This window comes from Sinohyriopsis cumingii, chromosome 7 (genome assembly GCF_028554795.1).
Source record: "Sinohyriopsis cumingii isolate HCF-2022 chromosome 7, ASM2855479v2, whole genome shotgun sequence".
NCBI lineage: Eukaryota > Metazoa > Mollusca > Bivalvia > Unionida > Unionidae > Sinohyriopsis > Sinohyriopsis cumingii.
Window position 1 is genome coordinate 127,151,366 of NC_142967.1, and position 23,942 is coordinate 127,175,307.

A 23,942-nucleotide genomic window follows, 5' to 3' on the forward strand; every position below is an offset into this window, starting at 1 on the left:
TTTTGGTCTATAATATTGCTACAAAAAGATTATAAGGAGTCAGTTAAAAGTATGACTTCAAACTAAAAGAAAAATGAACTAATAAATTTATTCTTTGAATGGACAATCATTTGTTTGTTAATTGTACATGTTGGTTTATTTGTACGTTGAGAGAAAGAGAGAGAGAGAGAGAGTATGTTGTACAAGTTGCAATATCCTATTTCAAGCTGAAAAAGTATGGGCGAAATGAAAATTTGTCAGTACATTTTTGACTCCCACATTTTTTATTTGATCCTCGGGTTTTTTAAAATTCTCAATTTTATTCCCCCTGGGGGATACACTGTGTATGGGATTATTTGTATATAGTTGATGTACTTGGGTGTTTATTTTACAGATTTGTTATGAAAAGAAAGAAGCATAATATATTTGCTTCAAAAAATTGAGAAATTATTGTGATTTAATTACGATTTGAACACTGACATGCACATGAAATAACTTCAGCATCAGTAGTATTGGAGAACAAATTCATGTGACTATAAATATTGTAAAATTATTGAACTTGAGTTTAATATTTTTGGTAAGTTTATTAGTTTTTTCAGATGACTAGTTTGGTTTATTTTATGATCATAAGTTGCACAAGGAGCAGTTTTTTATTAGTGTAAAATGTGTTTTTGGCCAGGGTCCTTCAGCCCCCTATACACCCAGATTGAGACCCCGTTGGGGGAAGACACCCGAACCCCCTCAAAAATTTTCAGCTTTTTTAAAATCATAGCTGAAGTATCCAACATTGGCTTCCAAGGTTGGCTTGCTTTGTAATAAAATTAACCTCTGTATTTGATATCCTGTCAGTAAGTTCAAACAATAAGTTTATTGCTCACTACCAGTTGTGTGTATTCCCCACCTATGCTTCTGTTTGCTTGGCATCTGTAGTCATAATTAATATAAACAGGCATTGGTGTTTGTGGGTAAATAGTAAACACAGCAATAACTTGTTTTAATAATACTTTTTGTAACCAATGCTAGTGACAAGATTGTCATTTGCACTCAAAATGAATGAATTTTAAAATAATGATTCTTATTTCCAGGATACTGTCATATAGTTTACCTGGATATTATGTGATCTTGGTTATTTTGCACTTAACACCATGTCATGCCTGAATGGCAGTTGTCTTCAAGCAATCATTTGATTTTTTCCTTTTCGTTTTCGATTTGTTGGATCCAATGTTTAGTTGGATAACATATTTAAGCCTTTGAGTACAACCAAATACAATTTGTTTCTCTATGTTCACATCAATAAACGATGTATGGTGTATTATTGGACATAAGCGATACACACTACAGTATGGACGCCTACTCTACATATACAGAGGTCATGGATATATTTTGTTCTTTAATGCTCATGATGAAAAAAAGAAGAATAAATGATAACAATACAAGTTTTGTTTCTTTGATTTTATTATCAAATAAGCATTTTGTTTACCTATTTTATTGCAGTGTGCATGGGGGGTGGGGCACAAATTCAACACAAATTTATTTTATTTCTCAAGTCTTGGGACATATGACCTAGGTTTAAAAAAAGGTTTGCCCTAAGTTCTGGGGCAGGAATTTTTTTATTTTTTATTTCTTCCTGTTCTAATATATACATTCAATATGGTAGTCTATATTGTCATTATCGGCATCCAGTACAATGATGGCACCAATTGTTGTATATTTTGGCATTGTCTACTTCACTCTCTTTACTGAATAATGAGCAATCAAAGGATAGTTAGTTGATGATAATGAGAGGGAATGGAGGATCTTACCTTACAGCTTTAACATAGGTAGGGTCATTAAGAAAGGTAAGTCCTCAGTCTCAAAACAAAGATCAATGCACAGCTGTAGTACTGTAAAAAAAAGTATGGCATAGTTAGAGTCCTGAAAACAAAGTTCTGTGTACAGCTGTAATATTCTGTTAAAAGTAGGGCATAATTGTAGTCCTGAAAACAAAGATCCATGTACAGCTGTAATATTGTTAACAGTATGGCATACTTATAGTCCTGAAAACAAAGATCTATGTACAGCTGTGATACTCTATTAAAAGTATGGCATAAGGTCCTGAAAACAAAGATCTTTGTACAGCTGTAATACTCTGTTAAAAGTATGGTATAATTATAGTCCTGAAAACAAATATATATGTACAGCTGTAATACTCTAGTAAAAAGTATGGATTGTTACAGTCCTCAAAACAAAGATCTATGTACAGCTGTAGCACTCTAGAAAAAGAATGGGATATTTAAGAGTCCTCTACAGCTTTGTGCTGGGAAATAAGCCAGAGTTAAAGGAAAACAGAAAAACATTATTATGTAATTTTCTTTATTCTGAATGTGATGGGGCTTTCATAAATTTACCTAGTCCACTTCCATATTATTTTTTCATTTGGCATTATGTAGAGTGTATGACTTTACAGTGATATACATCTTTTCATTTAGCATTATATCAAGTGTGTGAATTTATAGTGATGTACATCTTTTCATTTAGCATTATATCAAGTGTGTGAATTTATAGTGATGTACATCTTTCTATTTATTGAGTCTATGATGTACACCATGCACACAACTTCTGTACAATAAAATTGGATCCATTTCCATGCCTTATATTGTGAATGGTATTATAATGAAGGTGTTTATAATGCAGGAATTCTGTATGTACAACTTGTTAAATTTCCTTATAGTGAGACTGCCATATAGTGGTATAATTTTACAACTACATAATGACATTTGATCAATTTCAATAACTTATAATGTGAATGGTGTTATAATGAAGGCCCTTATATATAGTAAGGCAATGCTGTATGTACCCAGCTTGTTAGATTTCCTTATAGTGAGACTGCCTTATAGTAAGGTGTATTTTACATGCACTATTGCATAATGACATTGGGTCCATGTCCGTAACTGCCTTGTATCATAGATGGTGTTATAATGAAGGACTTTGTAGTCAGAGTGATGCATTCTGGCCATAAAAAAATGTTCAGATTTGTAACTAAAATATTTGACCTTGTTTCAGTTTTTACCCCCAAGACCTTAAAGGGAACAGGTTTTTTAAAGTTGAGATGGAGGGAGGAACACAGAGATAATGTTTTTTGTTCTTTTTACAGTGTAGCATGATTTATACAAAGTATTGGTATAATTATCAAAGTCTTGTCACAATTGCTCTTGATACAAGTATCGAGAATATAAATGAATTTGGATACAGACACAAAATTTGTTCATCATACAAGTACGGAGAATTTAAATGGATTTGGGTACCAACACAAGAAATTTGTTCATTATTTACAAGCATGGAGGATTTAAACGGATTTGAATACAGACAGAAAATTTGTTCATGATAACAGTATGGAGATTTTAAATGGATTTGAATACAGACACAAAATTTGTTCATGATAACAGTATGGAGACTTTAAATGGATTTGGGTACCAACACAAAATTTGTTTATGGTACCATTGCTGAGAATTTAAGTGAATTTGGATACCAAAACAAAATTTGTTCATGATTCAAGTACTGAGAATTTAAATGTATTTGGATACCCACAAAATTGCAATGTAAATACACATGTGTTAAAAGGTCTTTACTTAGCTGAACTTGGCACTTGAAGAAGTAATTTATTTGCTGTTAGTGAACGATTTACTCCAATCTATGGGTGGTCCAGGTATGAATGTAGATTTTATAGGTTGATTTGGATCAGAAAATAAGATGGAAAGGGATTAATAAAGCTGTAAAAATATGTTTCATTGTGAACTTGTTCATAGTTATGGACTGTACCAGTGGTAGTAATGTCATGACTTTCACTCAGAATAATTGACATTGATTAACATAAGCTTCTAAATAATGTGGATTCATGACGGATATGAGCATTATATGTTTGGCTCATTATCTGCAAGCATGGCAACTTTCTGTTATTTTATGCCAGCTATTATTAGGGAATGTTAGATTATTCACTGATTGTTCAAATAAAAAAAAAACATTATTGAGAAATTCTTTACATTGTAAAAAAGGATTTGTATTAAGACTACACCATGGGTACCTAAATAATATCCCAGGTATTTATTGTAAATAATACATGTATCCCAGGTAATTATTGTAAATAATACATGTATCCCAGGTATTTATTGTAAATAATACATGTATCCCAGGTAATTATTGTTTGTAATACATCTATCTCAGGTAATTATTGTAAATAATACATGTATCCCAGGTAATTATTGTTTGTAATACATGTATCTCAGGTATTTATTGTAAATAATACATGTATCCCAGGTAATTATTGTAAATAATACATGTATTCCTGGTAATTATTGTAAATAATACATGTATTCCTGATAATTATTGTAAATAATAAATGTATCTCAGGTAATTATTGTAAATAATACATGTATCCCAGGTAATTATTGTAAATAATACATGTATCCCAGGTAATTATTGTTTGTAATACATGTATCTCAGGTATTTATTGTAAATAATACATGTATCCCAGGTAATTATTGTAAATAATACATGTATTCCTGGTAATTATTGTAAATAATACATGTATTCCTGGTAATTATTGTAAATAATACATGTATCTCAGGTAATTATTGTAAATAATACATGTATTCCTGGTAATTATTGTAAATAATACATGTATCCCAGGTAATTATTGTTTGTAATACATGTATCCCATGTTATTGTAAATAATACATGTATCCCAGGTAATTATTGTAAATAATACATGTATCTCAGGTAATTATTGTAAATAATACATGTATTTCAGGTAATTATTGTAAATAATACATGTATCTCAGGTAATTATTGTAAATAGCGACCTGTGCCTATACAATAAGTAAATTTGTAGTACCTAGCTGGTCCAAATGCTTGTTCATGAAAATTTATCAAGAACTCACTCAGCAAAATTCTGGCACCATTATTGTTTAACAAAACAAATCTTATTTATTCAGTGCCTCTGATGTGTGGTTTTTAGCTTTGTGCTAAGTGTTTAAAACATATTGATATCTAATACATTTTTGGGTGGATCTTATATGGTATTTGAATTTGGAAAGGTTTTAAAATAGGCAGAAGGATAGTTTATATAATTATCATTTATTTTATACTGTGATATCCATACAAGCTTATTACAAATCGTAATTCATTTTATACTGTGGCATTTAAACATGCTTGTTGCAAATTGTAATTTATTTTATGCTGTGACATCCACACAAGCTTATTGCAAATTGTAATTCATTTTATAATGTAACATTAATACATGCTTATTACAAATTGTAATTCATTTCATATTGTGACATTAATACATGCTTGTTGCAAATTGTAATTTATTTTATGCTGTAACATCCACACAAGTTCATTACAAATTGTAATTTATTTTATGTTGTGACATCCACACAAGCTTATCGCAAATTGTAATTCATTTTATACTGACATCCATACAAGTTTATTACAAATTGTAATTCATTTTATACTGTGACCTTCATACAAGCTTATTACAAATTGTAATTCAATTTACACTGTGACATCCAGTCTTTAAAAAAGTCTGTTATTTTTCAGCCTATAAATTCTTCTGAAAAGATGACAAGACAAACATATCGCTAAGACAATGCAGATTGGATTTACTGGAGTAATTTGGAGTTGTCTTCTCCTGCTGACCTTTGAACTCCTGTCATGCATGGGTAAGTTACATGTGCCTTTTGTACTTTTTTTATGTGGTGATCAGCATCTCTATGTAATTATTATGAAAAGCAGATGACCTGGTGTACATTTTCAAAACATTTGCCATTACCCTTGCCTTAAAAAAACGGGTAACACCTTTTGGCATATAATGTATAGTTGTATAGACAGCACAAGTATCCCAAGCAATTTCATAGATTATCAATATATGTAATTTAAGAATATAGAATTAATAAATACATTTGAAACGTAGAAAGTAACAGCTTTATACAGCTGTCTAACATCTTCTGATACAAATAATTAAGGATCTAAATACCATGATTCAATCGATACATCCTAGTTTTACATTTATATTGGCATTAGGATGAAGCATCTTGCAGCTAGACGTTGAATTTTGACTTTATGTTTTGCTATTAAATATTTATTGAAGTTGCCAACCCTTTCAGTTGGGGTGTTTGTGGTATGGGGCTATTAAATTATGTCATTTTTGAGAGTCTGTGGTATGGGGCTACCCAATTCTGTGTTAGCTGGGGTGTTTGTGATATGAGGCTACCCAGTTCTGTGTCATCTAGCGTGTTTGTGTTATGGAGCTATCCAGTTTTGTGTCCGCAGAGGTGTTTTTGTTTGGGGCTACCCAATTCTGTGTCAGCTGGGGTGTTTGTTAAGGGGCTACCCAATTCTGTGTCATCTGTGGTTTTTGTGGTATGGGGCTAGCCCAGTTCTGTGTCAGCTGGGATGTTTGCAGTATGGGGCTACCCAATTCTGTGTCAGCTGGGTTTTTGTTGGAATGGGGCTACCCAGTACTGTGCCAGCTGAGATGTTTGTGAATGGGGTTACCCAATTCTGTGTTGCTATTCATATCAAGCATATCCAACAGCCACATGAATTGTTGATGATTTTGTATTAAGTCACTTGTGAGGTTTGAATTTCATATATTTTTGAGGATTACAACCCTAAATCTGCAAAATGTATATTGTGTCACATACATCACTTCACTGTTTTTGTTGGTATTTTTGTGTGTAGAATTTTAGTTTGTAATAGTTGTAAATTTGTTGCTGAAATGTCTCAAGATAGCAATAAACCCTTGAAAATAAGTAAATCTTTACAGATTAATAAAATTGGATGTATGGAAAATCTGGAGATGTTTATCAGCAATTTGAATTTTAAAAAAGACATGTTTGCTAAGAGATGATTATCATTAATACAACCTAGGCAATATCTTGTAAATTAAAAACATGTTTTCCAACCCATCCACAAGCTGCTTTAAATCCAGCATTTGAGGATTATCTTTAAAAGCCAGTAGTTAAATTATCCTATACCAGTCAACAGACACATGCAATATCTGCTGTCATATTTCAATCAACAGACACACACAATATCTGCTCTCATATTCCAGTCAACAGACACATGCAATATCTGCTCTCATATTCCAGTCAACAGATAATATCTACTGTAATATTCCAATCAACAGACACATTCAGTATCTGCTGTTATATTCCATTCAGCTGACACATGCAATATCTACTGTCATATTCCAGTCAACAGACACATGCAATATCTGCTGTCATATTCCAGTCAACAGACACATGCAATATCTGCTGTCATATACCAGTCAACAGACACATGCAATATCTGCTGTCATATACCAGTCAACAGACACATGCAATATCTGCTCTCATATTCCAGTCAACAGATAATATCTACTGTAATATTCCAATCAACAGACACATTCAGTATCTGCTGTTATATTCCATTCAGCAGACACATGCAATATCTACTGTCATATTCCAGTCAACAGACACATGCAATATCTGCTGTCATATACCAGTCAACAGACACATGCAATATCTGCTGTCATATACCAGTCAACAGACACATGCAATATCTGCTGTCATATACCAGTCAACAGACACACATGCAATATCTACTGTCATATTCCAGTCGACAGACACATACAATATCTGCTGTCATATTCCAGTCAACAGACACATGCAATATCTACTGTCATATTTGAATCAACAGACGCATGCAATATCTGCTGTCTTGTTTCAATCAACAGACAATACCAGAGACAACATTTTTTCTTAAAAGCAGTTTATAGTTTCCTTTCAGAAATAAATTAGACTTGGGGAAAATAATTATTGAATTGCTATTTTTAAAATTGGTTTTTGAGGAGGTGTTATAGATATTAAAGTATATATCCTGTTTTATTGTCCCTTTATTGTTTTTGATTACTGCATTACAATGTTCAGCTCCTGCAGGTTTATATCATTAGGAAATAAAATTGGTATGTTTACAGGGCTATATATGAATTTAAGAAGATTAGGGAATTAGGGAAGATTGGGGAATTAACTAAGATTAGGGAATTAAGTGCTTTGAAAACTGAGAAATCCTGGCTGAGTTAGACCTCTAAGCTATGCATACCTTTTCTATATTTTTAACCCACACCCAGGCAAAGAGAAAATATAAAAAAATATCAATTTTACTTGCTCATATATATTTTCACTTTCAACACCAAACACATCTTCTGTAAAAAAAAAAAAATCATTAAATGTAGAGAGGCATTTTATATTTTTTCTGGAAGAAAGGAGCTCTAGTTACAGTGACCCTGATCAGTAGTGTATAAACAGCTACACTGATAATTCACTGATAAAACCTAATCTCATTTCATCTACCATCTAATAAACTTCCTGCTGCCATTGCTGCATTTGAGGGATTTTCCATCTATCTGACTTGGGCATTACATTGATTTTGGATCAGACCTCAGGCTCCTTGCTGGCATTCCTGTTTTCAGGAAATGTTTCTTGTATAGACTAGAACTTAATCCTACAGTTTTGAGATTCTATAACTTTATTTAAGCCTCAATCTTAGACATGGAGCCAGACCTACAGCTACATTATTTTCAAATGGGGCTATGTTCAGTCAAAAATAATATTGCACAAAAATATTAAATTATTTATAGAAGTCTGTTGTGTTATTTTGATTCCAACTCATCATCATCAACAATTATCATTCATTAGCAGAGAAAGATACTTTGAATTTCATTTTCTTTTGGTGGTCTACCAGTTTTAATTGATTCTATGGAGGCAAAAACCATAAATTGAAAAATCTTAGGTTTTACAGTTTTATATGACCTCTGATGTCATTGATATGTAGGTTGTGAGAGTTGTGTAGTCACGTGACTAGGAATGCAGATGGGCAGATCCAGGTTAAATTTCAGCAACAATGTACTTTCATCTTGTCTGACAGCGGATTAAAGACGTAACAAATGATGTGATTGCAATTTCTGAGAAATAAATCATATTCCTATCGATTTCATGCAGGTATATCTCGATGAAAGGTTGTTCAAGTTTGATGGGCCGGTTAGTAAGAGGTTACCCCATGCCAACACCAAATGGTGTTGGCGAATTCCAACTTTTCGGTATGGAATGGACTTTGACCCTACACCGCAGCATAAATGTCCAAATATACAAAAATGGGGTGGCAAGGGTCAGAGGTGATGATAGAGTACAGACAGCAAGTATATCCTGGGCTTAACGACCTTGTCAAGTCTTTCATTTATTGAAAAACTTCTTTAATTTTGGCAAATTATTTTTAAAAAATAGTTCATTTACATTCGAAGATTATTGTTACTCTTATATATTTGTATGATAATAAATAAAATTTGATAAAAAAAATTTGGGTTCATCAAACAATGTGATACTGTCAGTTACCAGAGAGATCTGTTAGTGGATGGAGTAGATTTCTTTTGCAAGAGAAGTGCAATTACATGTTTTTCTTAAGTTTCTCTGAGTAAAATCAGGGTAATACAAACCCTGTATGTACACGTTACAAAACATCATGTTGTCACACTGCTGATTGTTGGTTTTAAGCTTTCCTAAACTCTACAGAAAAAGAAGAATGGGATTTTGAATATTCTGTAACAGGAAATGGCAACAGTCAAAACGTAAATGCCAAGAACCAGCATATGAAAGTACATTCTAATTATTCTGTAACTGGAAATGGCAACAGTCAAAACGTAAATGCCAAGAACCAGCATATGAAAGTACATTCTAATTATTCTGTAACAGGAAATGGCAACAGTCAAAACGTAAATGCCAAGAACCAGCATATGTTGTTGTTGTTATTGTTGTAGGGTTTAACGCCATTTTTCAGCACGCGATAGGCTATACATGGCAGCCAGTATTAATGGTGGAGGAAGAAACTGGGAAATCCCCGGAAAGAACCACCGACCCTCGAGAAGCTACTGGCAAGCTTTCTCACATATCCACATTGGCCGAATCCGAGACTCGAACCCACGCAGACAGAGGTGAGATGGCAGTGATCCGTAACGGTGAGCGCTTTAGACCACTCGGCCACTCGGGGCCCCCAGAACCAGCATATGAAAGTACATTCTAATTATTCTGATATTGTCCCTCACCCTTATCGAGACAACAATTGTTATTAACTCACCTGGACATAGGGCCAAATTATCATTGTCATTAACTCACCTGGACACAGGACCAAATTATCATCATCATTAACTCTCTTGGAGATAGGGCCAAGTGGGCTAGCAGTGTGGTTGTACATCCATTGTGTCCACCATATTCAATTAACAGTTGGTTGTTGCCTTTCTGGATGCCATATTTCTGATGGATTTTGACAATTCTTGGAATTCTCCACTAATATCATCAAGATCTTGGACAACATTGATATTCAGCAAAATCTACACAAACGAATGACGGGTTCAGATTGGCTGAGATTATTACCACTCTAGATTCCAGATTTCTGAGATCTGATTGATTGGCTGACATTTCTATCACTCTCATAATTCTCAAATCTGATTTGATCAGACTTCATTAGAAGCTTGCAGCATCAAGATCTAGCACATGTTTGATAATGAGTGAGACGATCGCACATTAAGGAGGTTATCTTGTATCATTTTGGCTTAGGATGTTACCATTCTGGAGACTTTTTTTAATATCAGAATTTGATAGTCATGGAATGTATGTGTAAATATATCATGAAATGGTTTAACTAATGAGCAAAACCTAAGGTGATCTTGCATTGGGAATGATTTTGTTACTGCATGGGAGGCCAGATTTCTGGTATGAATTTGATCAAACTTTGAATATTGGTTTATGATGTCAAGTTCTTATACAAGTTCAATCATAGATGAGATATACATTTATTAGTAATTTCACATACTGACATTTTGTAGGCTACATCTTTTATCCCATTTTTTCTAATATAATGTTTTGTTATCAAAATCATATACAAATTGCTCTAGGGGCCAGATGGATGCATAATAATGAGATGATCTTGCATCTGATTGGCTGAGCTTGTTAACCCTTGGAAGGTCATATTTTGATATATTTTTTAAAATAAGTATTACAACATAGCCAAGGTTCAAAAATATGATTTTGGTTCGCTGACCATCCCTGTTTTTCGTTGCTAACCCTAGCACCCCTTTGTACAAATTTTAATTAAAAAAATTCCCAAGATTGATTTGTGGATCTCATTGAGCCGGTTTGACCCAATATTTGAAGTACTGATTACATTATATATCTAATTGTTTATTATAGTGTTTAAAAACATACCTACCTACCTTAATTTTCAAACCAGTAAATAGGAAACATTTTGTTTTTTTTGGACCTCTCATCCATCAGATCCATGGATGAGGTGAATAATGTGTGAGATCCATGAATACTGTTAAGGTGGTCTCAGATCATGAATAATGTGTGAGATCCATGAATACTGTTAAGCTGGTCTCAGATCATGAATCTGATTGGTTGAGAGAAAAAAAGATCTTTATGATAAAAGATTATATTCCATGCTTGATAACGATCAAAGTAGAAATAAACTCATCAGATGCCAAGTCAGCCCTTTATTGTTTTCCTGGATCTCATTTAATATCTGCCTCATCCAAGATCTGGTTGATGAAAGTCATCTAAAAATAGATACAAATTATGGCCTTCAAAGATATAATAAACTCGGTCAGATTACAACTGTTGATTGCAGTTTTGGAAAACATGCACGCACAATTCCTTATAGCTATTGAAAATGTTAAAAAATAATTGCAGTTTTGGAAAACATGTAAAACTTGTGACTGTGGAAGCGTGTAAAATTAAATGTATCTTTGGAAAATGAAGATTCTTGTAACTCTGGAAAACTGGACAAAATGTAAAATTCCTTGTAAGCTGTCAGAAACATGCAACATTCCTTGAAAACATGTATAATTTCTTGTAGCTCAGAAAATGAAATTTCTTGTAACTATGGCAAACTTATAACATTCAAGCCTGTAAAGTCAACTTATCATTTTGAATTTCATGTCTAATTAACTTGGAGATCTTGTGGCAAACAACACTATTTGTTAAATGATTGTCGAAGATAGGCAGAGACGTAGGCAGCACAGTGATTTCATATGGACATTCAATCCATCTTTTGACAAAAAAAATCCCACTCATATCTTGTGTGCTGTATGACTATATGATTGGTCACTATACTACTGTACTACTTTATGATTGGTCATTATATTACTGTAAAAGTTTATGATTGGTCACTATACTACTGTACTACTATGTAATTGGTCATTATACTACTGTACTACTTTATGATTGGTCACTATACTACTGTACTACTTTATGATTGGTCATTATACGACTGGACTACTTTATGATTGGTCACTATACTAATGTACTACTATATGATTGGTCATTATACTACTGTACTACTTTATGATTGGTCACTATACTAATGTACTACTATATGATTGGTCATTATACTACTGTACTACTTTATGATTGGTCACTATACTACTGTACTGCTATATGATTGGTCATTATACTACTGTACTACTTTATGATTGGTCACTATACTACTGTACTACTTTATGATTGGTCACTATACTACTGTACTACTATGTAATTGGTCATTATACTACTGTACTACTTTATGATTGGTCACTATACTACTGTACTACTATATGATTGGTCATTATACTACTGTACTACTTTATGATTGGTCACTATATGACTGTACTACTATATGATCGGTCATTATACTACTGTACTACTTCATGATTGGTCACTATACTACTGTACTACCATAAGATTGGTCATAATGACAGGGAAATTGTTAGTGACACAATAACATGTGGCAAAATGGTCAATCAACCATAATTCTGAACAATACTGACAAACTTCTACATCAAAGAGCTTTTATGAACCAGCATGGTTTCATTCAGCTGTTGAGAATGAGATATGATTTTGTTGTGCAACTTCACACTTCACCTGATAACACTGAAATAAATCAAAGGCTCATGACGGACCCCTGGTGTTACAAGACAGACTTGTGAGAAACCCTGGTGTTACTAGACACAAAGCACTTTTTGATAATATTCCTGATTATTTCTGAGGGCATGGTGTAACCCTGTCTTCAGTTTATATTTATAATGAATGGGCCTCCACAGTATGAGCAGTTTTTATAAATTGCTGTTCAGAATGAGTCTCTCCAGTATTTTAAGTTTTTATAACATGCTGTCTTGAATGGGAATTTTTTTCGATATTAAAAGTTTTTATAACTTGCTGTCTTTAATGATTCTTTCCAGTAGTAACAGGTTTTCTGACATGCTGTCTTGAATGTTTTTTGCTGTAATATTTTTTTCAGTATTAACAGTGTTTACAACATGCTGTCATGAATTATTCTCAACAGTGTAAAGCTTGTACAACTTCACATCTTGAATAATTCTCGACAGTATTAACAGTGTTTATAACATGCTGTGTTGAATATAACTTGCTTTACATTCATCCATCTATCAACACACACACACACACACACACACACACACAGCAATCCAATTAAAATTTATATCTTTGGCATAGCACAGATCTGACGGACACCAAGATGAGACTTTAGATTCACCAATCAAGTAACAGCTTTGACATGTACGAAAATTAAAAACTTAAGTTGAAGCATACCTTTTATAATGAATATCTCTTTTTAATATGAATTGCTTTATATGACAACTGTGAAATGTTTCCACCCTTGGGGAATTAAATGTTTTATACATTTTTTGTATTGTGAAGACTTGAATGCATTCTACAGAAAGAAAAAAAGCCTTTTTTACTCTCAAAGATTTTCCCTCTTGAGAGGGACACCAAATATGTTGAAGTAGATTACAGATAGCCAAGCCATCACTTCTGATTTGTAGCAAATTGGTTTGACAGTGTATTCAGTTTCAATTCTTTGAATCAACAATTTCAAAGCCACAAAACCATGAAAGAAATTGTAATTATATTTCCCAGCCAATATTCAAAAGCTGAATCCATCAGTATGAAGGGTTATCAATGAAGATCTATTGACAACATTAATTAATTTTATATGTGCCTCTGATGTTAATATAACATTTGTGAACCTGGCTAGATAGAGCTCAAGTTCCCTCCCCCCCCCTGCCAATTGAAATTGGACTGAGCCTCTTTTAGTGAAGGTACATAATGGAAACCTATGTCCTCCTAATTGGTTATCACCAGATTAAATGCCAGAATACTTATTGCCCTAAAAAAAATTGGTTTTCATTTTTTTATATATGAGCCGAGTTCTAACAAGAGTCTTATGATATAATATAATGTATCGACAAGGATTCAAAGGGTAAACTTGTATTTCTAGACATCCATTTTCTTATGGATAAAAATTGTTTGGTTCCTCAGAAAGTAAGCCAGTTATTGGCCCTACTGCATCCCACCCATCCCTACTTCAACCACTACGATCTTTGAGAAAATAATAGGGTTTATCTGGAGAAATCTTTTTCCCACAAGCTCAAGCATTCTTTATAGATTTGCTTGTTTGTATTAGGAGTCAACTTAAACTTAAGTGATTACATGTATTTCATAATAACGGATTGATAATTGATTAATATTGATTAACAACATTTACAGTAAAATCTACCTGATATAAAGGCAGCATCCTGTAACTGGCAATTGCCAAGTAGCTCATGCCCAGATGAACTAGGCATGAAGCAGGCAAATCATCCATTGTTTTGCTGTTACAGACTTAAGATAAATGGGCTTGAGAAACAACCAAAACATTATGGATAAATATAGCTGTGCTGCAGCTCTTAAATGATCTATATTTAATTATGGAAATTCCTATGGCTGGTTGTTTGAAACTTAGTCAGTCTTAGATGATTCAGATTGTCACATGACTGGTTGTTTGAAACTTCCAAGCAGTCTTAGGTCATTCAGATTGTCACATGACTGGTTGCTTGAATCTTCCAAGCAGTCTTATGTCATTCAGATTGTCATATGGCTGGTTGTTTGAATCTTCCAAGCAGTCTTAGATCGTTCAGACTGTCACACTAGTCCTGTTTATACATATTTGTCATCTTGTTAAAATGAATGTCTTAAATGATTAAACAGTAGTGATTAGAATTGTTTTTTGTCATTTTATTGTAACACTGTAACAGTATCGTTATGCTATGTAGGATATGGTGATAATTATAATGTGTAATGAACAGTAAAACATACAGTAACTGTACATTTATTCCATGTAATGAACAGTAAAGCATACAGTAACTGTACATTTATTCTGTGTAATGAACAGTAAAACATATAGTAATTGTACATTTATTCTCTGTAATGAACAGTAAAACATACTGTACCTGTACGGTTATTTTCTGTAATGAACAGTAAAACATACAGTAACTGTACATTTATTCTCTGTAATGAACAGTAAAACATACAGTAACTGTACATTTATTCTCTGTAATGAACAGTAAAACATACAGTAACTGTACAGTTATTCTCTGTAATGAACAGTAAAACATACAGTAACTGTACATTTATTCTCTGTAATGAAGAGTAAAACACACAGTAACTGTACATTTATTCTCTGTAATGAACAGTAAAACATACAGTAACTGTACAGTTATTCTCTGTAATGAACAGTAAAGCAGAAAGTACCTGTACATTTATTCTGTGTAATGAACAGTAAAATATACTGTAACTAGCTATTCTGTGTAATGAACAGCAAAACATACTGTAACTGTACAGTTATTCTGTGTAACGTACAGTAAAATATGCTGTAATTGTATAAATATTCTTTTTTTGGGAACAGCAAAACATTCTGTAGCTGTAGTTATTCTATGTAACACAGAGTAAAACATAACTACAATTATTCTATGCAAGGAAGGGTAAATTATACTGTATATTTATTCTATGTAACACAGAGTTAAACATACTGTAACTGTACAACTATTCTATGTAACACAGAGTAAAACATACTGTAACTGTACAACTATTCCATGTAAGAAAGGGTAAAGTATATTGTAACTGTTTATTCTATGTAACGCAGAGTTAAACATACTGTAACTGTACAACTATTCTCTGTAAGGAAGGGTAAAGTATACCATAACTGTATGTCACAAAGGGAAAGTAAAATTATACTATGTAAGGAAGGTTTGGTTTTGGTGTTTTATGGCATAGGAACATAAGTAGGTTATTTAGTGCCATGGCAGTTGGAGTAAAGTGCCTTGCCCAAGGAAACACCATCGTAGCTGACTCAGGCTGGGGTAAATCATATTGTAACTATAATTATACTGTGTAAGGAAGGGTAAAGTTTGAACATTTTGTGGCTGCTATATACTAACTTGTGCTGCTCTGTTACCATGTGGATGTTATGTACTGACTTGTGTTGCTCCGTTTTCATGTGGCTGTTATGTATTGACTTGCATTGCTCCGTTTTCATGTGTATGTTATGTACTGACATGTTCTGTTCAGTTTTCATGTGGCTGTTATGTACTGACATGTTCTATTCAGTTTTCTTTTGGATACTTGTACTTCTGTTAGTTTTCATGTGGATGTTATATACTGTCATGTTCTGTTAGTTTTCATGTGGATGTTATGTACTGACATGTTCTGTTCAGTTTTCATGTGGCTGTTATGTGTACTGACATGTTCTATTTAATTTTCTTTTGGATACTTGTACTACTGTTAGTTTTCATGTGGATGTTATGTACTGACATGTTCTGTTCAGTTTTAATGTGGCTGTTATGTACTGACATGTTCTATTCAGTTTTCTTTTGGATACTTGTACATGTACTTCTGTTAGTTTTCATGTGGATGTTACATACTGACATGTTCTTTTCAGTTTTCATGTGGCTGTTATGTACTGACATGTTCTATTCAGTTTTCTTTTGGATACTTGTACATGTACTTCTGTTAGTTTTCATGTGGATGTTACATACTGACATGTTCTTTTCAGTTTTCATGTGGATGTTACGTGCTGACATGTTCTGTTCAGTTTTCTTTTGGATACTTTTACTTATGTTCAGTTTTCATGCTGCATGTTGTGATAGCTGTTACATTGATAAGAACAAATGTGTTAGGAAAAAAAAGAAAAACCCGAAAAAGCAGATAAAGAAATATCAACACAGCTGAGTGAAATTGACATTTTAAGGAATTCAAATAGTTTGGGAACAAATCAAGCAAATGCAGACAACCATACAAGATTTAAGTGACAGAAGTAATTTGAAATTGTATTATTTATTTTGTTCCTCAGGCCCCACCACCACCAAGACAGCAAATCATTATTAATTTAAATCCCTAATGCTGCCATTTCTCATAAATTTCACTATTCTTTCAATCTTACTAAAGTTGTGAAGGAAGGAAATTATTTGTTACAAAAGTTATCTGACATAAACTGTTCTTTGAAATCAGATGTTAGATGTAAGAAAATAATTAAATATTCAGTTTAGAGTTGAGAGATGCCACCATTAATTTAGTCGTAATTCTTTTCTTTTAGTAGTACTCCAAAAGTAGTGATGAGATACATTCTGCAAATTCCATTAGTGACAAATCTAAAAAAAAGAACATTCACATGTGGTACACAAATCGATTTGAGAGAGAATGAAGAGGCATGCCCACTTTTTTTAAAAGTGGATCTGAGAAGAAAAACGTGCATTATTTGAAAAAAGACTTGGGTGACTATTGGTGATTAGCTGGTGTGCAGCAATACTTTGAACCACAAACGTGGGCTAAAGACAATCCGACATAGCATGGTGACTTCTTATATTTATAATGATGACATCATCAAATCTTTGCATTTTAGTTTTTGACTGAAATTGGTTGACCAACAGATGTCACCAATCAACATTGGATTCATTTGTTGACATGCAAAAAAATGGCATGGTTTCTCAGTTTGATGGAGAAATTAGTAACATGGCTCATAATGTGATGAAATGTCATTGTTACCTGGTTTTAATGGAACCCATCCATGTTTAGGACTATTATTCCTATACTTTGGAATATACAACTTTTGGCATGTAACGATAGCATTTTGGCTTTAAGGATTCTCGGCCATCATTAATATTAATGGTTACACACACCTGTCTTTCAAAGTACTGGTTTTAGAAACCTAGCAGATTTCATAAGGATTAAAAAGGCAAGCATTGTGCAGAAAACATCTTAGTGTGCAGTTGAATTTAAAATGACAGTGTCATTGTAGGGGACCTTTAAATTTGTAGTTAAATTTAAGTGACAGTGTCATTGTAAATTTGTAGTTAAATTTAAGTGACAGTGTCAGTGTAGGGGGCCTTTAAATTTGTAGTTAAATTTAAGTGACACTGCAGGAAGTATCTTAGCAGTTAAATTTAAATGACAATGTCAGTGCAGGAGGTCTTTAAATTTTTAGTTGAATTTAAAATGGCAATCATAGTTCAAGAGATGTCTTAGTCTGCAGTTAAATTTAAAATGACAGTCACAGTGCAGGAGACCTGTTAGTTTTCAGTTGAATTTAGAATGGCAGGCATGTTGCAGGAGGTATTTTAATCTGGTTAAATTGAGAATGACAGGCATGGTGCAGGGGAGGCCTTTTAATCTGCAGATAAATTTTCTAGCATAGTAACCGATTTTAAAGGCTTTTTAATTTGAGGAGAACCATGATTTCAACATTGCGTCAAAATTAAGATGACTTCAATGTTTGAAGCCCTCATAACCCTTGGAAAGATAAATTTGCTGACCTGCCAGCTCCTTGAAAGGCAAGTTTCATTGACCTGAAGGTAAATTTACTGCCCTACTAAATCACTTGGAAGGCAAGTTTCACTTGAGAATGGTCACAGTTTGAGTATCATGTACTGTGTTGGTAAACCAGAAGGAAACTTGGATAGTGCTGGATGCAGTGATGTACATCAGTTGATGTAAAATTCTTGATGAATGCCAAAAGAAAAATGTTTGTTTTGGGTCGGCTGACCATACCTGTTTTATGTTGCTGACACCAGCATTTTTTCCCACAGGGTAAAATAAAATTTAGAAAAGATAAATCCAGAAATTGATTTCTGCATCTAATTGAGCCGGTTTAGCCCAGTACTTGAAACGCTTAGTACATTATGTATACTAATCATAATAATATCAATAATGTTTAAAAACGTAAACCCAAAACAACTTACCGTAATTTTAAAACTAGTACAATAGGAAACATGCATCTTTGTTTTGGCCCATGGGCGCTATTCTTTGAAGGAATGTCACTACTTATTTGAGCATAAGATGAATTGTGATAGAATTATCTTTTCATGAAATAAATAGTTCTGAATACAGTGGAAGTGCACTGCTGGAAGTTATTCTAGGGTCCCATGGAAGTGAATGGTATTCTTTTTGGAACAATTGCTGACCAACAAGAGGATGTAATATACAGGATGCTAATTGACAAACTGTGACAGTACCCTGCAGTGTGATCCATGTGTACAGATGCTGTGTCACAAGTGACTGGCTGAAAATGATTTAAAATGATATTGAATTGTAACAATTAATATACATGCTTTATACCTGATTAAGTCTTATGGTATGATTGTGTTATGGTTCAACTGGTTAAACTGGTCAGTAGATCGTTGGGATGTACTATATGATAATGTCTCAAACACCACACCAAAAGGTGAGTTTTTCCCCCAAGATAAAACAAGAATTGTTGAAGATCCCACTGTGAAGAAGTTATTGCATCAAAAACTCATGTCAGCCCAGTGGAAATCAAGGATAAGGAACGGTTTAGATTTCTTGAGTTTTAAATATGTACATTGCACAAAGTTTGTAATAATTTTGTTGTTTTTTTTTTCAACAGTTGCTGAATGTTGTGATGTCTTTAGCAGATAATGAAACTGAAATTCATAAATGTGCATTTTGTCGGTCATTCTTCTCATGGATTTGTGAGAGTGCTTTTTAATATAAATTATTTGCTGTCAAGGCAATTAATGAAAAATGGAATTTGAATTTTTGTTAAGATTGTAAGGTTTACAATCAAGTATTAACACCACTGGATTTATTAAATTTATAGAATTTAATAGTCACATTGACATTTATTTTCCCTTGTCAGCTAATAAGATAGACATCGAATTTCACTTACTAGGAGCTTTCGATGAGGTCACCATTTCATTCAGTCTTCATTAAGAGGACATAGGCAAAAACGGGTCACGGATCCCATGTGGATAAATGGGTCACAGATCCCATCTGGATAGAAGTATTGAATGAAACAGTTTTTTTCTTTTCTTGTAGAGGGCATAATTAAGACAAAAAAGGGGACAAAATCAGAGATATGGAATCTTTTTATTTAATCCTTTATCCTTTTTGTGGTGAAATCTTTTTGTTACTTTTCTTGAAAAAAAATGATAAGGAAAGTAGTGTGAATACATAGTTCGTTAAGAATTGTGTGAGAGAAAACCCCAACAGATTGTAATTAGAATGAAGTTCTTGGTTGGGTACAGTGTGTGTATCCAGAGTACAGTGTGTGTATCCAGAGTACAGTGTGTATCCAAACTGGTGCATGTATAGATGCTTTAAAGCTTTGTCAGTTAGATACCACATAAGACATCTGGTTAATTACCTGTAATGTGACCTAGTTTGTCAGTATACTGGCACTATTGAAACCTGACACTGATGGTATCATTTGTTTCACATGATCTGAAGGTTAATAATCAATTAATCTGAACTAATTGATTCTTTATGCAACAGAAAGATGTTATTCTGAAATGACCTTGTTTTAGCTACACAATAAATGAGATGTGAACCTTCTAAGAAGGCTTTGAATGAATCCCTTGTAAATTGAAAGAAAATGTCTGTTTTGGAATATTTGCTATGTCAGTGATTACAAAATGTCTGTTTTGGAATATTTGCTATGTCAGTGATTACAAAATGTCTGTTTTGGAATATTTGCTATGTCAGTGATTGCAAAATGTCTGTTTTGGAATATTTGCTATGTCAGTGATTACCAAATGTCTGTTTTGGAATATTTACTATGTCAGTGATTACAAACTTGACACGTGAATAGGATGATGTAAGTAAACTTACTCTATAAAACATTCTTATCAGATTTTATTTAAAATGAATTGTCTGTTGATATCAGTTAGGTGATGCATTGTTGTGTTTTATTCATCAAAATGTATGTTTCAATAGAAACTGTTATATACACTATATACATGGTGTTCTGTACAATTCATATACATGGTGTTCTGTACAATTCATATACATACATGGTGTTCTGTACAATTCATATACATGGTGTTCTGTACAATTCATATACATGGTGTTCTGTACAATTCGTATACATGGTGTTATGTACAATTCATATACATACATGGTGTTCTGTACAATTCATATACATGGTATTATGTACAATTCATATACATGGTGTTCTGTACAATTCATATACATGGTGTTATGTACAACTCATATACATTGTGTTCTGTACAATTCATATACATGGTGTTCTGTACAATTCATATACATACATGGTGTTCTGTACAATTCATATACATGGTGTTATGTACAATTCATATACATTGTGTTATGTACATTGTTTATGGTAGTATACATTTAAAGTCCCTTCCATTCACAGGGATTTCCTTATCAGTGGGGAGCGGGGTGCTTTACCTGGCTACTTTTTTTTTAACTATCCGTTTGGGGAGGTCTCCCCACCCCACCCCCTTCCTAGTTTGGCAACTCACTCTCCAACTTTATATCTAATGGAAGGCCCTGCATACAGGTAGCATAATTTATTTAGCATTTTCCACCCACCCCAGCTCGTTTGGAAGCACTGATCATGTGCAGTAGAAAAGTATTTAGGGAATGTAGGATAGCAAATCATATTTTGACAACATTACAAAATTCAAAAGAGTTAATTTTTGTCTTATGACTTCCTGTCTGTGACTTTTTGTCCAGTAACAACTCTGTGAAACATGAGTGTAAAAGCTCCAGTCTCACGGAGTTAACAACGATATAATCACAACATACAATGCAGATTTGGAATGAAAAAGCAGGAAATGTAAAATTAATTTAAAATTAATGATTAATATTGTAAACATAGCCTTTGTTTTGATTGATGCTAAGCACAAGTCTTTGAGATAATCATGGGAATAGAAAAATTAGCCATGATAATGCCAATATTAGTTTGCATGAAGGATTGCCTGAGCATATCACAGGTTAAGTTTTAAAAAATCCTAAAACATTTCTTTAATATGGCAGGAACTGATTAAATGTGCAGTGAAATTTCAGTATATACATGTACTTGGAATTGCATGAAAATTTGGAAATCTGATGAGAAAGTTTGAAGTTGTAATAATTTGAATTTGTGTATATAGTATTACATAGGAGTAATCATGAATGGTGTCATCTGCTTGGATAACTCACATGACAAGCTGTCAACCATACTGTTTGGTTAAATCACATGACAAACTTTCAACCTTACTGCTTTGACAGTCACATTGACAAGCTTTCAGCCTTACTGCTTTGACAAGTCATATGACAAGCTTTCAACCTTACTGCTTGGACAAGTCATTTGACAAGTTTTCTACCTTACTGCTTGGACAAGTCACATGACAGGCTCTTAACCTTGCTGCTTTGACAAGTCATGTAATAAGCTTTCAACCTTATTCCTTTGTCAAATCACATGACAAGCAGTCAGCTTTACTGCTTGGACAAGTCACATGACAAGCTTTCAGCCTTGTGGCTTGGACAAGCCACATGACAAGCTATCAACCTTGTGTCTTGGACAAGTCACATGACAAGCTCTCAACCTTACAGTTATTATGTAACAGACTTTGACAGCAATTGCAGTATTCATTGGGTGGGTAGGTTGGTTGGTTGGTTGGTTTTTAGTAATGCTTTCAAAATATTGGATATGTCATTTCATAGAAATGGGAGCCAACTCACACACTGAGGCAGCTGACCCATACAGGCCTCAGAGTGGATATCAGTTATTTCATGGAAATGGAAACCAACTCACACACCAAGGCAGCTGATCCAGACAAGTCTGGGTGGGTATCAGTCCCATGACCCTTCAATTAAGATCACACTGCTATACCCAGTTAGCTTCCACAGCCACCATTGGTCAGTGAGGAATTGTTCATGGTTAAAATTGGGGCCCCGAGTGGTCTAAAGTGCTCTCTGTTATGGATCACTGCCATCTCACCTCTCTCTCTGTGGGTTCAAGTCTTGGATTCGGCTAATGTGGGTATGTGAGAAAGCTTGCCAGTAGCTTCTCGTGGGTCAGTGGTTCTCTCCGGGGTTTTCCTGGGTTCTTCCTCCACCATTAATACTGGCTGCCATTTATAACCTATCATGTGCTGAAAAATGGCATTTCACCCTACTACAACAACAACAACAACAACATGGTTAAAATTTGAATGACAGTTAAGCAGAATCTGCAATCCATCAATTTATGTCAAAACATGCAGTTGTCATTCTGAATGCATTATTTCATGTTCTCTGGCATGGAGAAACCATTATTACCTGCTGACACCCAATTTGTTATTATCAGAACTACAGCCTAGAGCAAGCTATTCCCTAGAGAGACAAGCTGATGATGGGAGATTTGGGCTAGTTAGGGTTTTCCTTGTCATAACACATTTGTATCTGTAATTGAAATATGTTTTAATTGATTCTGCCATGAAAAACTTCAGAGATGAGAAGGGATTTATAGATGTGGTATGCCGCAGCAATAATCTTGTTGGTATTCTATTTATAGCAAGAAGGTGAATTCATTACCTGCCATTGTATTTTTCAGGTGAAAGTCTGTACTCTGGCCATCCTCACTGTATCCCTGTATGGCCATCATCACTGTAACCGTGTATGGCCATCCTCACTGTATCCCTGTATGGTCATCCTCACCGTATCCCTGTATGGCCATCCTCACTGTATCCCTGCATGGCCATCATCACTGTATCCCTGTATGACCGTCATCACTGTATCCCTGCATGGCCATCATAACTGTATCCCTGTATGGCCATCATCACTGTATCCCTGTATGGCCAT

General features: G+C 33.8%; 1 protein-coding gene across 5 annotated transcripts in view; it reads left to right on the forward strand.

The window, feature by feature from the left end:
- LOC149796087 (roundabout homolog 2-like) overlaps window positions 1-23,942 on the forward strand; it is a 394,782-nt gene that overhangs the window by 262,124 nt on the left and 108,716 nt on the right. For all 5 annotated transcript variants that reach the window (XM_089966001.1, XM_089966005.1, XM_089966004.1 and 2 more), the window contains one exon: window positions 5,554-5,675. In XM_089966001.1, the coding sequence (XP_089822127.1) occupies window positions 5,603-5,675 (73 nt within the window). In that variant the 5' untranslated portion in view covers window positions 5,554-5,602. The remainder of the gene's footprint in view (window positions 1-5,553; window positions 5,676-23,942) is intronic.